Source organism: Delphinapterus leucas, chromosome 8 (genome assembly GCF_059928025.1).
Source record: "Delphinapterus leucas isolate spDelLeu-1000000601 "Yukka" chromosome 8, BTC_Dleu_Yukka2, whole genome shotgun sequence".
NCBI classification, from domain to species: domain Eukaryota; kingdom Metazoa; phylum Chordata; class Mammalia; order Artiodactyla; family Monodontidae; genus Delphinapterus; species Delphinapterus leucas.
In genome coordinates this window covers 27,276,614-27,293,455 of record NC_143136.1, presented here as the reverse complement: position 1 = coordinate 27,293,455, position 16,842 = coordinate 27,276,614, and the positions used below count along the sequence as shown (strand labels likewise).

Here is a 16,842-nt window from a genome sequence, read left to right as displayed (position 1 = left end):
GCCCAATCTAGACAGTTACACAGTCCACACTCTTCACTCCTCTTCCATGAGAAGGTAGGCCTTTAGGGGGAGCACAGTGGAGTTCCTATAGCAAGCTACCCACCTCCTTAACTATGTTTTTATGGAAGCCTCTTTTCTTCTTGATCCGTCATTAAAAGAGAAAGTGTTGTGGTTGTTTGCCAGAATTAGTCATTTTCAGGAACGAATGCTTAGCATCACCTTCCCCTGACCTCTCCCAACAGGTCAGAAACTCAGCTCCTGTTTGGTCCTTATCTAATTGGGTCTTTTAACACTTTAACCCCAGTGGCCACTCTACACTTCCTGACACTTCCTCCTTGACTTTTTTTCACGTTATACTCTGTTGTTGTTTTCCTTACCTCTCAAATGGAACCTTTATAGACTTTTTCTTTTTTTCTTTTTTTTTTTCTTTTGCGGTACACGGGCCTCTCACTGTTGTGGCCTCTCCCGTTGCGGAGCACAGGCTCTGGACACACAGGCTCAGCGGCCATGGCTCATGGGCCCAGCCGCACCGCAGCATGTGGGATCTTCCCGGACCGGGGCACAGACCCGTGTCCCCTGCATCGGCAGGCGGACTCCCAACCACTGCACCACCAGGGAAGCCCTAGACTTTTTCTTTGCCTTCTCCTCCATGGCCCTCCTCTTACTGTTGCTGTTTCCCTCTCCTCCCACATTCTCCCTCTGAGTGGTCTTATTCACTGCCATAGTTTCAATGACTCGCAAGGTGATGATGACCCTCAAAAGATATCCCATCTAGACAACTCTTTTAGGCTCCAAACCCATGTAATCAAGAGACTGATAGGAAGCTCTTTCTGTACCTCAAACTCAGCCTGTCTAAAACCAAATGCATTCTCCTATCTTCCCTATTTCAGTAGATGGCACCACTATCAACCCACACATCTTAGTCAAAAACGGGAGGTTTACTCCACTCCAAGCCCTTTACATTCTACCTTATTAATGTCTCTCAAATCCTCTCCTTCTCTCCAACCTCATAGTCACTGCCTTAGTTCAGATTCTTATCATCTCTTATTTGGATTTCTGCAAGTGATCCTGACTGGTATCTCTACATTCAGTGTTGCCTCCCTCTAAACCATTATCTATATAATGTTGCAAAAGTGATTTAAAATACATATCTGATCATTCTATTCCCTTGCTAACAAATCTTCAATGGCTACCCATAGTTTTTAGGATACATTTCAAGCTCCTTGGTCAGCATATGTTAAGTCTTCATGATCATTCCCGACCAAGCTTACCTTTCCCCACTTCTCTCTTGCCTCTTCTTTTTCATGTTTATTTCTGGTACCAAAATCTGTATTTGCTACAACTGCTGTACAACAAGTTACCCAAATTTCTTAGCAGCTTAAAATGAAAGAAATTTACTATCTCACATAGTTTCTGAGAATCACGAATCCAGAAACAGCTTAGCTAAGTGGCTGTGACTCAGGGTCTCTCAAGATACTGACCAGAGCTGCAGTCATCTGAAGACTTGAATGGGCTGGAGTGTCTACTTTCAAGGTCACTCATATGGCTGTTGACCAAAGGGTTCACTTCTTCAACATCTGGGCCTCCTGAGTTCCTCATGACCTGGCAGTTGGCTTCCCCCAAAACAAGTTACCCAGGAAAGAGGGTGAGAAACCAAGATGAAAGTCTCACTGTCTATTATAACCTAATATCCAGATGGAATCTTCAGTGTCTTTTATAACCTAATCACTGAGGTGACCTGCCATCACTTCTGCTATATTCTGTGTATCACACGAACCAACCCTAGTACAGTGTGAGAGGAGACTCCACAAGGGTGTAGATACCAGGAGGCAGGGATCATTGGGGGCTATTTTGGAGGCTAATTACAATAAATAATAATGATTACAATGTCACCATCATTTTATATATAATTATTATGACTAGATATCTGTATTTTCTTTAAATCAGTCATTAAGTATTCTCATTTCTTCTTTACTAATTCTGTTCTACACACATTCCAAGGAGTTTAATTTAAATGTAAGTGATTTCTTACCTCAAATACTATGCTTCTGCCTGACTTTAAACAATTGTGAAAAACAATGTTATGGTGAAATATTGAGGTCATAAAATACCCAGGAACTTATATTTCTTACATAATTTTTCTCAACCAGAGTAAGCATTGGAAATTTGCAAATATAAATAACAAATGATCTTTCTTTCCTCTGCCAAAACTCAGTGTTAATGGCTTTATTCTGATTTGCCTGTAAAGACAAAGCCAACTATAATGTCCAAGGTTTCCTCTTTGTGGAAGGACATTGTTTTCCCCATTCTCTGATATTGCCACAGTCAATCATCTACGTGTATATGCATTCATCGACACATATATGCACACAGTCACCCATAGCACACATAAACCTCACGTGTGAATTAGATATGAACTCAGTGGTGCTGCAGAAGAAATGAATTATGTCTTCTCTTTGCCTAGCTGCAGGGAGTGGTTGCCATGGAAATGAGGCACAAGGTAGACCTTTCAGAAAATGCTAATGTTAATGTGTCTGCATTGGAGGAGTTCATGTATTAGTCAGAAATAAAGAGAACTTTAATAAAACAATGCAAATATCCTAGGAACAAAAGCTGTCCTCTTATATCAGAGAAATCCAATTTACTATCTCTTTTGCCCTGACCTTGTCTGAATGGAACATCACTCTTCCTGGAACTCTGCAATCAGAGAACAGGTAGCTAGTTTTTTAAAATTAATGTCAGATTTCATCTTTAATTACCATATGCATAGACTTAATTTCTGCTTCATTAAATACTGCATAGGGTCAGGACTAATTTCCACAGTTCTCTTCCTCCATAGATTATCTGTTATTTCCAAAGTGTTTTTTTGCTTCGGATGCATTCTACTAGGATCTCCCGACCCTAATTAATAATAACTTGGTTTCCTTAAAGCCATAGTTGCTTGGAAAATTCACTAAAGCAATTCCTACCTTTTTTTGACAGTCTTTTTTGGTCATAATGTATTCTACACATATCAAAGAAGTGTGTGCTAATTATAGAAAAAAATTTAAAGATATAAAATATCTTAAAAAAATTGAAAATTATCCATGAGCTCATCAGGTAGATATAAACATTCTTTTTGTATATATACTTCTCTTCATTACTTTTACATATACCATTTAGAATAAGACTTGTATTCATACTTTCATAAAATTTTCACTTTTTTCTGCAAAATGACTTACAGAATCATAGAATATTAGAGTTGGAAATAACTCTCCTATCATATCATACAATGAGCTGTCTCCATACCATCTTTATTCACTTATGTAAATTTTTTTCTCACATTTAATTAAGTAGATAGTTGATTAGTTAAGTAAAATGACTTATTGGTTACTTAGTGACAAGTTGATTGTCTGATAATCCTGTCCTAAATGAAAAAAACATGATTGATTATTCTTGCCTTTTATTGACTACTCACCCCAGTGTAGCTCACACTTTTAAGCCAAATAAACTTGTACTTGATAAAATGAAGGTACTTCACGTTATAAATATTTGCTATAGAATGGCCTGTTAGCCTCATTCTTGTTTCAGAGTCTCTTTAAATATTAAGCAACTGAAATGTGAATTTACTTAACAAATTTTGATTGCCTAAGTTATAGACTCCTTTTTAGTCTCTGATTGCAGCCGTATATTGGTGGAGTCTTGCTGTTGAAGACCTGATTATCAGCAGAACTGATCTGTTAGTAGTTAATAACTATGAGACTCAACTGTACAGTAGTAATTACTTTCAGTCAAATAAGTTTTGTGTGTAAAGACAGAAATACAGTCATCTGGCACCCTCAGGGACAAAACTACCAACATATCATTGCAGTTAGTGTTTCCATATAGGAATTGTTTTGGATGTTGTTTAAAAGTACAAAAGTCATGCATTATTTGTTCTCTAGGGCAGTTGCCCTCCAATCTTATTAAGAATGTTTAAGAATTACCTGGAGAAATTAGGAATATGGGATGAACAGATCCAAATTACTATATGTACAATAGATAAGCGACAAGGATTTACTATATAACACAGAGAATTATATTCAATATCTTCTAATAACCTCTAACAAAAAATAATCTGAAAAAATATATAGATATACAAAACCGAATCACTTTGCTATACACCTGAAACTAATGCAATATTGTAAATCAACTATACTTCAATAAGAAAAAAAAAAGATTACCTGGAGATATTGTTTAAAATAAAGATTACTGGGTTCTATCACCAGCAATTCTGGTTTAGTTAAGTTTGGGATAAGACTTGGGGGTGTGCAAATTCTCACAGAAGCAGTACATTGACATATCACTATGTAGAACACTGCTCTAGGGACTCGAAATTATTTATGGAACTTCCTAAACTAATTTACTAACTAGAAATATTTGGGGACACTGTGGTGTGGGGCAAAAGGTAAAGGGTAAAGATAGCTAGTCCAATGGGGGGGGATGGAAATCTGTTGAACTACTAATGTCTGCTTTCATCACCGCAGCCTAGTCAAGAAAACAACAGGCTCTTATAAAAAGTCAATTGACTGTCACAAATGTTTGAGGACCTAAAATTACCCAGCTGGTAGCCAAGCCAACCTCATACTTTGTCTTTTCTTTATAAATCCAAGAGTACAGCACTGAAAAAATAAAATCCTCTTATTCTAGGTATGAACAATAGGCTGAGAGGAGTGGGTTAGTCCATGCTTTTTAAAAAATGAGAAATGGAGCGGGGTGGGTGGGAGGGAAGAGTGGTGAAGGCCTCTTAGGAAAATGGTAGAAATGAGAATCAAGGTTGTTACTTTCCCTCCAACTGGGCTTGGGGACATAACCATTCAGGGTCTCAGGAGGAAACAAGTGATAGACTGGTAATTTGAGAAGAGATTAAAAAGGGCTATTTACAAATGTTTAGATAGGATGTAGCGAAACCACAGGAGCTAGTGCAGTACTCCAGGGAGAGTGCCGTCAGGAGGCCCACCAGGAGGCTCCAAGTCTGAGTGGGCAATGGGAGGGAACAGCTGCGGAGAACTGTAGGGAGGGAGTGATTAATACGATCTGCGACCTACTGTGGTCACATCGGTCCTAGGCCACAGTATGAACCCTCAGCAGATCTCTGGGAGGGAGGAGCCTTGGGGAGAAAATCATTGTCCTTCTTCCTTCCCATCTCCTGTGGGAGCCTCCTGTTGCAGAATTCACCCTGGAGCCAAAGGCATGGGAGCCTTCTATAGAATCTATACAGACCAGTCTTTCTGGACATGGAGGTAGAGAAGGGTGGAAAGTGGATGGGGTTGGAGAGCAGAGGTTGAACCTTAATTTTGAATCTAACCCTCATACTTATGAAAACTCAGCAATTCACAATTCTGAGACTCAGCCTTTTAAATAAAATGATTACATAATGAAAAGTTAGATAATAAAGTATTTTGAAAGAAGAGTCTAACACATCACCCAGAGGATGATGAGACATTTGTGTAAAACTATATATATAAATAATATAAATTACATATATAAATGTCTACATTATACATTTATTATATATTTATGTTATATATAATGGATGTACAGAGTTCTGTATAAATGTGTATCAATATATATGTATATTATATAAAATATAGTGTACATATGGATAGAGTTTCTGTATATATAAATAGTGGATATTTAGTCTATATTGATAAAGTTCAAGATCTTAGCTGGCTAAAATTCTCTAAAGAAACACAGAGAAAAGTACACAACACCCAAGTGGTTAGTTTTATGTATTTTCACAGGTGAATACACTAGAGGAATCAGCACCCAGGTAAAATAGAACAGTACAAGCACCCCAGCCTGGTAGATCATATAACACCTAATTAATTTTTGTTAAATGAATATACGTACTAGCATTTATTTGCCTATTCTCCTTTGGCTGACTTTGAGAATGTTCTCTAGGTTTTTACTGTAACAAAATTGCTACAATAAACATTCTTGTGCATGTCTCCTTGTGTACAAGGTTTCTCTAAGGTGGAATTTCTGGATCATAAGGCAGGGGCACTGTAAAATTTACTAGATATCACCAAATTGCACCCTGAAAGGGTTTACCAGCAGTGTATGAGCGTTCCCGTGTATTTGCACCCTCCGCATTTCTTACTGTCTTCAGGCTTCTATACTCTCACAGATCTGATGGGTGTGAGGTGATATCTCATTGTGGTCTAAGTCTACATTTCCCTGATTATTCATGAAGTAGAGTATCTCTTTATGTTTATTCTCTCTTTAGGTTTTCTTTCTGGTGAAATTTCCTTCCATACCCTTTGCTGCATTTGAACTATTTGTCTTTTTCTTACTGATTTATAAGCATTCTTTATTAATGAGAAGAATAATCCTTTGTAGGCTAAATACATTGCAATTATCTTTTATATTTTGTAGACTTTTCACTTTGTTTATGTTTTTTAATAGAAGTTTTACATTTGAAATAGTCAAATTTATCAATACTCTCTTAAAATAGTTGGGGATGTTATCTTTAAGAATCCTTTCATATTGGTTATAAATATTTTCTCCATAGTTTTCTTCTGTTTTGCCTTTGCTATGTCTCCAGTTCATCTAAAGTTGGCTTTTTTTGATACATGGTGGTATGAAATAGGGATTTGGTTTCTCCACATGAATGACTTTTTTTTTTTTTTGCGGTACGCGGGCCTCTCACCGCTGCGGCCCCTCCCGCTGCGGAGCACAGGCTCCGGACGCGCAGGCCCAGCGGTCATGGCTCACGGGCCCAGCCGCTCCGCGGCACGTGGGATCCTCCCGGACCGGGGCACGAACCCGTGTCCCCTGCATCGGCAGGCGGACCCTCAACCACTGCGCCAGCAGGGGAGCCCTGAATGACTCATTTTTTCCCTCAGCATTTCTTAAACAGTTATTTTCCTGCAGATTTGTAACTTTATTGAGTATCAGTATCAGTATCCACATATGTGAGTGTATGATTTTGGGGCTCTCCATTCTGTTGCATCTCCCTATTTGCCTGACTCTACCCATATTCTACAGTCTTATTATAGATCTTTTCTCATTTTTGTTATTGACTTTAATAAATTAATAATAAATTTTATAAAAGGTTTTGTGCATCTATTAAGAAAAGCATGTGGACATGTTCTATAATCTTTTTAGGTAGTAAATTAATATATTTTCTAATAATAAATCATCCTTAAATTCCTGGGGAAAACCCAATTTGTGCATTGCTGGATGTAGTTTGTTAATATTTTATTATTTTTACATTGTGCTCATGAATGAGTGTGGCTTTTGGTTTTCCTTTCCTGTTCTGTTCTTGTCTGGTTTCAGTAGCAAATTTATAATAGCCTCATGAAAAGAATGTTCCCTCATTTTTCTGTCTTTGGAACACTTTGTATAAAACTAGAAATACCTGTTTCCTTAATGTTTAATGAAATTTGGCTGTAAACCTTCTGGGCTTGATATATTTTTAAAATAAACTTTATTTACCACAGTTCAGTTTTTAAAGGTGGTGGGTCTATTTAGGTTTTAATTTCTTCTTGAATCAGTTTGGTTGGATAAATATGTGTTCATCTAGGTATTCAAACTTTTAATTCCATTGTTCGTAGTGTTTTCCCTCATTTCTGAAACCATCACCATATCTAGTTATGTCTGCTTTTTCAGTGATAGTATTTTGATCATACTTTTTACTACATTTCTTGATTAATTTGTATTAGTTTTATCAAAGAAATAACATTTGTTTTTGTTAATCCTATCTATCTTTGTTTAATGTTTCATTAGTATATGCTCCTATTTTATCTTTTTTTATTCTGTACTATTTGGGGGTTTATTTACTTTTTTTAAACCTATTGAAGTAGATGCTTACTTCATTATTTTTCACTTCATTATGTTTCCTTTATCCTGCTATAAGCATGTAGATCTCTAAATGTTCCTCTCATTCCACTTTATCTGTATCTCACACATTTTCATATGTGGAATCATTATCATTCCATGTAATATTTTAAAAACTCTAATTGTAACTTTTTATTTGACCCATGAGTTATTTCAAAGTGTGTTTCTAAATTTGCTAACTGATTAGAGCTTTTCTTTTTGCTATTAGTTTCTACTGGAATTCAACTATGGTTAGAGTACTAGGTTTATGTGAGATGTTGAGTTTTCAGTTTCTTTTGAGACTTCATTTGTAAACACTGCAAGGTACAAGAAAATAATGCTGACTGTGTTATTCAGATCTCCTATATTCTTACTAATCTTTGTATGCTTGATCTACTATTTGCTAGAAAAATGTGTGTTAAAATACTACTACTATTAGTTATTTGTCTGTTTTCCCCTTACAAGTCTCTCAGGTTTTGCTTTAAGCATTTGGTAGCATTCTTGTTAGGTATGTACAATACATGTTTAGAATGAGCATAGCTTCCTAAGTTTTTCTTTTAACATTATGGTGACAATCTTTATATCTAATAATACTTTTACCTCAAAGTTTATTTTTTATTATTGCTACGCAAACTTCCTTTCAGTTATATTTGCATATCTATACCCATTCTCTCCCTTCCTAAATTTCTGTGCCCTCAACTTTTAGGATTTTCTTTTGTAATTAGCATGTGACTAAACCTTGTTTTTTAAATCCAGTGTGAACATTTTTGTCTTCTATCCCATGAATGTATTCAGTATTTATTTTGATAACTGCCATTTGGATTTATATTTTCCATTTTATTTTATTTTGTGCTTTTTATATACTCTGCTTTTTTTTTTTTTTTTTTTGCGGTACGCGGGCCTCTTACTGTTGTGGCCTCTCCCCTTGCGGAGCACAGGCTCCGGACGCGCAGGCTCAGTGGCCATGGCTCACGGGCCCAGCCGCTCCGCAGCATGTGGGATCTTCCCGGACCGGGGCACGAACCCGCGTCCCCTGCATCGGCAGGCGGACCCTCAACCACTGCGCCACAGGAAAGCCCCTATACTCTGCTTTTTATGTTTCTTTCTTCTCTTCTGCTCTGCCTGTTAACTGATTGAGTTTTATCTAATCTCCTTTTTTCTTCTATTGGAAGGAGATTTTCTATTATATGGCTACCATTGAAAGTATAACATGGATATTTATCTATTGAAAGTCAAAATTAAATAAAATCCCAGTGTTTCAGCTCTGCCTTGTTATATATTGTTATATACACTTGTGAAAACATCACCAAAGTCAAGATAATGAACATACCCCTCACCCTTTAAGGTTTCTTTGTGCCTTTTATAATTTTTCCCCTTCTGCACCCCACTCTTTCCTTGTTCATAGGCAACCAGTGATCTGCTTTCTGTCACTATGGATTAGTTTGCAGTTTTCCAGAATTTCATATAAGTGAACACATACTCTTTTTACTCAGTGTAATTATTGAATATATTAATAGTTCTCTTCCTTTTATTGATGAGTAATATTCTGTCAAATGGATATACCACAGTTTGCTTATCCACTCACCTGTTGATGTGCATTTGTGTTGTTTTAAGTTTGGGGCAATTCCGTTCTTATAAAGTCCTTCTCCACTCCAAGATTATAAAAACAAATAGCCAAAATTTTTTCTATTATTATTATAGTTTTATATTTTTGCCTTTAAATCTTAATCTATCTTGATTTTATTTGGTGATACAATATGCTAATTAAGCAAGATTAAATTAAGTTTTTTTCTGAGGAGTAAGTCAATTATGCCAATATTATTGACTAGTATATTCTTGGAACTAATTTGATTCATGACCTTTTTTATATATTAAATTCTTGTAAATATTTGAATCTTTTGTAGCTCCATATTTTATACCACTGAACTTTTGTTTAAACTCTTGGCTAAATATTATTGTTGTAAAGCACAGATTAATACCTGGCAATTTATACTCTTCATACTTCTGTTAAACCTTTCTGGATTACTCCCAAGCTTTTTTTCATCCATCCAGTTAAGTTTCAGAACAGTCTTATTGATTTATCAAAGATAAATCCCTTTAGAATTTTGGTTAGAATTTGTGATATTGTGATTTATAAAAAGAAATAGATGATATTTGGTCTTTGTCCTTGTTTCTGGCACAAAGATCCTACAACCCTTAGAGTTTCCTAAGTGATGAGAGGGGCAAAGGTGTATTTTGTTATGTTAATGAGGTGACTTTTGGACAGCATCTAAGGTTAAAGGCTGGCTGCCAGGAGAACTAATCACGTGATTAGAGGGTTGGAAATTTTAGCCTCATCCCTGACCTCCCGAAAGGGGAGACAGACTGGAGGTTGAATTAGTTGCCAATGGCCAGTGATTTAATCAATCACTGCCTATGTAATGAAGCCTCCATAAAAACCCAAAAGAGAGGGTTCAGAGAGCTTCCAGGCTGGTGAACACATGGAAGTGCTGGGACAGTGGCGAGCCTGGAGAAGGCATGAAAGCTCCGTGCCGTTTCCCCATACCTTGCCTTATGCATCTCTTCTGTCTGGCTGTTCTTGAGTTATATCCTTTTATAATAAACTGATAATCTAGTGAGTACATGAGTTTCCTGAAAGCTGTTAGCCTCTCTAGTGAATTAATTAAACCCAAGGAGGGGACCATGGGAACGTCTGATTCGTAGCCAGTAATTCAGAAGTACAGGTAACAACCTGGACTTGCAGCTGGAAGCTGAAGTCCTGGGGCAGGGGTTGTGGGAACCTCCAATCTATAGCTAGTAGGTCAGAAGCGCTGGTAACAACCTGCACTTGTGACTGGTGTCTGAAATGGAGTGGGAGCAGTCTTGTAGCACTGAACCCTTAACCTGTAGAATCTGACATTGTCTCCAGGTAGGAGGTGTCAGAATTGAGTTATATTGTAGGACATCCAGTCGGCATCCAAAGAATTGTTGGTGATGTGGGAAACACTCCCTTCCTACTTCCACACATTGAAACTGGGTACAGAACACAAAAGAGAATTACATTAAACTTATGGATTCCACGTATAAAGAGTGGAAATCTTTATAGAACTGAGTATTTATTCCAATGATTATAGTCTGTCTTTTCGTTTATTAAGATTTTTTAAAATGTTCTATAGTACTATCTATAGTGGTTTCCAAGTGTCGCCAGCTTCTTGTATTACCATTCTCTTTTAGTTTGTGGGTTGTTGTTCTAGGCTAACTTGTTTAGTGCCTGTGCAACCTTTCCTAATATATCCTGATACTGATTATTTTTTTCAGTGGTTTGTAAACCATAATATAGGACAATGATCAAATCTTATGTTGAGTGTTAGATATTCCCTACATAAACTGATACCAATTGATGTTAAATTGATCTTTCTTCCCCTTACTTTTTGGAGTGGATGTTTATCTTCAGTTTGTTAGGTCAAATATTATTTAAATTTGAATGTATTAATAAGTTATGTATGTGGGCTTCTCATTGCAGTGGCTTCTCTTGTTGCTAACATGGGCTCTAGGTGCGCAGGCTTGAGCAGTTGCAGCATGTGGGCTCAGTAGTTGTGGCACGTGGGCCCTCGAGCGTGCAAGCTTCAGTAGTTGTGGCATGCAGGCTCAGTAGTTGTGGCATATAGGCTTAGTGGCTCCATGGCATGTGGGATCTTCCCGAACCAGGGATCAAACCTGTTTCCCCTGAATTTTCAGGCAGATTCTTAACCACTGTGCCACCAGGGAAATCCTGAAAAGGCCTTTCTTATTTACATTTTCAAACTGTTTATTGCTTGTATGTACAAAAGCCATTGATTTCATCATCTTTGTTTTGAATCCTTTTCTGAAGTTTATCAGTTTATTCAAATAAATGAAGACAGACAATAAGCATGTAAACAAAATAAATATAATTTCAAGTCATGCCATGTGCTATGAAGAAAATTAGAACAAGATGAAGAGATGAATAGTGGGAGAGTGAAGCCATTTCCCATAATGGTTAGGAAAGACCTCTCTGAAAAGATGACATTGGAACAGAACCCAGATAAAGCTTAGATCATAAGGATAGAAATTTCCACATAGAGAAAAGCTCTGAAGCAGGCAAAAGCTTGATGTATTCAGGGGTAGTAAGAAGGTCAGTGTGAGTGGAGCACAACTACCAGATGTATCCAGATGGGTCCAATCAGGAAGGAGAAACCACACAGTAATTTGAACAGGGCAAGTTTAATATAGTGAATTATTAAGTATAACAGAGGATTGGGGTATTGGGGTAATGAGAGACCAGCTAGTAAGAAGTAAAGAGAATTCTAAAGCATATAGAAATAGCAGATATAATGGAGCAGTCACCAACTTTGAAGCTCAGACACAACACCCAAGGAAGAAGCCCCTCCAGGACTGAGATCCAGACCTTGTTGGAGAAGACAGAGTCACACCTCACTGAATGGCAGAGAAGTCAGCGTGGTGCTGTATCAGGGGAACATGCTGGAAATCTGCCCTCTGGAACTTGTCAGAAATCCACTCTCTAGGGTGCTAGGGAAAGCTGTTCATGGGTGGGGGGGCTCTTAGTAGAGGCACTTTGCTACAGAACTTCCTGAAACGGGATGTGCCAGGGGAGCTGTTGACCACTGGGTGCTGCTAGCCACTGATCACGGAGGAGCTGGGCACAGGAAAACCTGTGAGTGCGGAAGGAGCCCGGTGCTAGAAAAATCACCCAGGCTGCAGACCCTGCACACTGGGGAAGCCGTGTGCCCTGCAGGAGCTCAGCACTGGACACACACAGACGCGACGGGAGCCTGGTACTGGAGAAGCTACACACAGTGGAGGGATGTGCCAAGCAAATCCATCAGAACCAGGAAGCAAAATTCTTTCCTCTTGCAATACCTCTTCCATTCCCTCTACTGACAACGCTTAACATCATGCCAGCTGTCAACAGAAAAATATTTAAAGGACTCGAATCCATTTTCACAGAGCAAGCAGAAAAGATGAACTTGGAGTTAAGAGGGAAAAAATAAATAACTGGCATACCAATGCAAGCATGATAATGAGGTTAGAGTGATAGACACAGCCAGATTATGCAGGCCATGTTGGCCACTGTAAACAGCTTGCATTTTATTTTAAGATCTTTATTTAAAAATCTATTGGAGGGGTTTGAGCAGAGGAGTGGAGAAACAAGAGAAGAAGCAATAAGACTAGGAAGAAATAATTGCAGTAAAGCCTAATGGGACATGTTGGGGTCTGTGGAGCAAAATAGTTGGAAGGAGAATCTATGGGACTTCCTGATGGATTAAAAGTTGCCATGCTGTTGATGTCCAAAGTGTATTCTAGCTCCCTGTAAGAGGGATAAACTCTAACATTCCATACATAGGAGCTGATATGAAGAAATGCTTTCTACAACCAGTTGACTGCCCACTTGGTTAAATAATTAGTATCATAGCAACTTATGTGGTTGAATTGTAACTTATACTTAATTTGCTACTTCCATTAAAATATTCAAGAATATTAGACTACAAGATAGCATCAACGGTCACAACCATCGTGTACATAGACAGTCACCCCTCCACATGCCAGACAATGCTAATGAGAGTAGAGAGGAGAAAGGGCATCACGTGCTTTGGTAGGGGAGTAGAAAGGCTATGAAAATGATTCACAGGGCACCAGACCTCGTCGGGGTTTGTATATCTGAACTTTTTACTACACGCACAGTAAGAAATATATTTTACTCATGACTCACGGCAAGTATGTGAAGTGAAACAGAAGCATCACCAACCATACAAATCCTTACTCCATTTGTTGCATTTTGATAGTTTTTATTCTAGTTAACATTTTAATAATAGTCATATCCTTTTGAATTAATTTCCTGAACCAGTAATGAGTCATAACCTCCAATTCAAAAAATATGTGCCTAGTAAATTAAGGAGAACCTTTCCTTCTCACTCTCAGTGGCTGCATTTTTCTTTCTTTTTTTTTTTTTTCTGAAGCTCTTCATGTGTGGGTGGCACCATTTGCTAGTTGATAGCAGGGTATAAAAGCTTCTCTTTTGCATCATTTAATTCAGGAAGAAATTATGCTGGGGGTTAATTTCAGATTTTAGATTTAAGAGTCCATCTTTGGATTCCAGAAGTTCTAAGTTTATAATTTGTCATGTATTGTCTGTCATTCTCACCAGACCATACGTTCCTCAAGGTGAGGAAGTTGAACTTAACTTACCTTCATATCTCCTAAGATACCTGAGATGCTGAGCAATTGCTTAAAACTAATTTGTAGTGCAATTAAGTTGAACATTAAATAATGAATATATCGTGTGTTTAAACTGAATAATAGAATTCCAGAATTCTGAGATTTTTTTAAAAATTAGTTTTGCTGTCTTATATGGATATGACTTTAGAATTTTCAAAATGATTTCATTTTCCTCAGAGTATAACTTCTGTTTGTTTAGTGCTTTGCAGTTTGCTTGGCTCCTTTACATAATATTATCAAACTGAAATTAAAATATCCCAGTGAAGTACACAAATATTATGCCCATTTCTATGAAGGTACAAGTCAACCTGATAGCTTAGCATAAAAGAAACAACATGATCTGAACCTCATCTGTTTTTATAGACTCTCATCAGTGCCCACCACCCAAATTACTCACCAACTATACCAACTGCATGATTCTCCCCCACCGACTTAAAACTCATGATTTTTTAAAAACTCCGTGCCTTCGTAGGCATTGTTCCCTCTGACTGAAATGCTGATCCACTCTCCTGACCCATCCTCAACTTTGCCTGTATAATTGCTACGTATCCTTCAAAACTCTCTCAAATGTCTCTACTTCTAGGTAGTATCTAGCAAAAGCAAAAGGAGTGAGACCAGTTAGGAGGACAGTAGAGTAAACCAGACAAGAGATAAGTGAATGAATAAATGACCAAATGAGAAAAGCAGAGCTATAAGCTACGTTGTGCCTCCCCTTGGAATGTATGACCGCCAGGATAATCACGTTCTTTCTGCCATTGGGAACAGGGTCTCTCTCGTGATTCCTCCATGCCAAAGGTCCCGCTATGCCACCTACTTTGACGTTGCTGTTCTTCACTGCCTACTCCAGCCCCATTGGTCTGAGGAGGGCACTCAGTGGTCTCTGATGTACTACCTACAAAGGCTGAGACACATGTTGGAAGAGAAGCCACAAAAGCCCACAGAGCCGGATATCCCTCTCCTGCCCAGACCCAGAAGTAGCTCCATGGTGGCGGCAGCTCCCTCACTAGTGAACACACACAAAACCCAAGTAAGAGAAACTTGGTCCATTATCATTTGAACCAACAACTTCAGCCATAACAGATTCTTTGTTTCTTCTGTGCATCCAGCTCTTATTTATCCCAGTGCTGACTGTTGGATTGGTGGGTTACTCTGATGCTATTTTCCATCTTTTACTGCTGGACCCTTTTGCCGTTCTTTAGCATTTAATTGACCATTCAAAGAGGTGCTATCTAAATGCCTCTTACACACAGTTATCTAGAGTAAGCCTCTGTTGATCCAGCATGATGGAAAATGGATCCTCTGGTTAATCAAAGTGCTAGTCAATTGAGAGTTTTCACATATAAGTGTCAATTGATGATATTATAAAATGCATGACACTAGCACTTTACTGAACGTGATTTAACCTCCTTTTGCATAGCTCACATTTTCCAGTGCCTCAGTGTCGTCATTAGCAATTTCATTTTTTGATATATAGTCTAGCTCTTTATTATAGATGTTTGGAGGAGTAAACTCAATGTGTACTGATGACATCCCCCTGAAAATCACTTTTTGATAAATGAAAGTCCTAATACCAGCTTGAATGCTTGTTCTTTTCATCCTTTTCATCAATACCACATATTGAATATGCAGAGAAAAGTACGATTCACTGTGTGTTCCAGTTGTCTGGGCTTACTGAAATGTGATTTGGCTGCGTCTAAAAGACGTCTGCGTATTCTGAAAATAAACAGGAGCAATATCAGAATGAAAAGGAAATATGCTCTGTTTTAGTAATAGATGATTCTGCCCAAAGTGAATATCTCCTCTGGTGAATCATTAAATGTAAAAATACTTTTTTTTTTTTAATAGAAAGAGAAAAGGAGATACCTGTCCCCTCCTTATTTTCTTAGCTTTCCTAAATCTGGAACTTCGTAGTCTCACTGTTGAAACTCCAAACAGAAGTTACAATTAATATGAAATATATCTCTAAGTCCTTGATCATTAATCTACCTTTATTGTCTATTAAGGATCTCACCATGAAGTGTAATGAAGAGGAAAAATCTCTCAGCTCTGAGGCTTTTTCCAGAGTTTCATTGACCAACCTACGTAGGTCTGCAGTCCCGGATCTTTCTTCAGACCTTGGCATGAACATTTTTAAGAAGGTGAGTAGAACCATTTATGTTCTTTGCGTTTTGGTAATAAAAAAAAAGTACACAGTGGGGCATGAGATGCTTCTGATCATGCTGCAGAGTTGGGTGGGATGGGGAAGGACTTCAGAACAGAGGTCCACTCCCAATTATAGCACTGGCTGGCAGCATGACGTTGGGCAGCATGACCTTGGGCAAGTCCCTCCTTGTGCATGAGTATTTCCCATTCTACATGTCATGTGGGGTTGTTACAGAATTCAATCCTGATGATGTGTGTAAAGTGCTTTTAGTAGTGTGGTTATGGACATGGTTGTAGTAGCAGTAATGGTAACTTACATTTGTATGGCTCATTCTCATTTTACCTAGCACTTTATATAAATAATTCTCATTTAATCCAATGATATTTTTTTTTTCCTAAGGTCTGTTTTGTTGTTTTCTTTTTAATTTATTTATTATTTATTTATTTATTTTTGGCTGTGTTGGGTCTTTGTTGCTGCGCGCGGGCTTTCTCTAGTTGTGGTGAGCGGGGGCTACTCTTCGTTGTGGTGCCCAGGCTTCTCATTGTGGTGGCTTCTCTTGTTGTGGAGCATGGGCTCTAGGCGCACGGGCTTCAGTAGTTGTGGCACACAGGCTCAGTAGTTGTGGC

The 16,842-nt window shown here is 38.0% G+C and overlaps 1 protein-coding gene across 1 annotated transcript in view; it reads left to right on the top strand.

Annotated features, from left to right (window-relative positions):
• Nucleotides 1-16,842, top strand: part of UNC80 (unc-80 subunit of NALCN channel complex) — a 240,407-nt gene that overhangs the window by 24,921 nt on the left and 198,644 nt on the right. The window contains exons 8-9 of the mRNA XM_089916431.1: nt 14,839-15,100; nt 16,077-16,211. Of these exons, the coding sequence (XP_089772557.1) occupies nt 14,839-15,100; nt 16,077-16,211 (397 nt within the window). The remainder of the gene's footprint in view (nt 1-14,838; nt 15,101-16,076; nt 16,212-16,842) is intronic.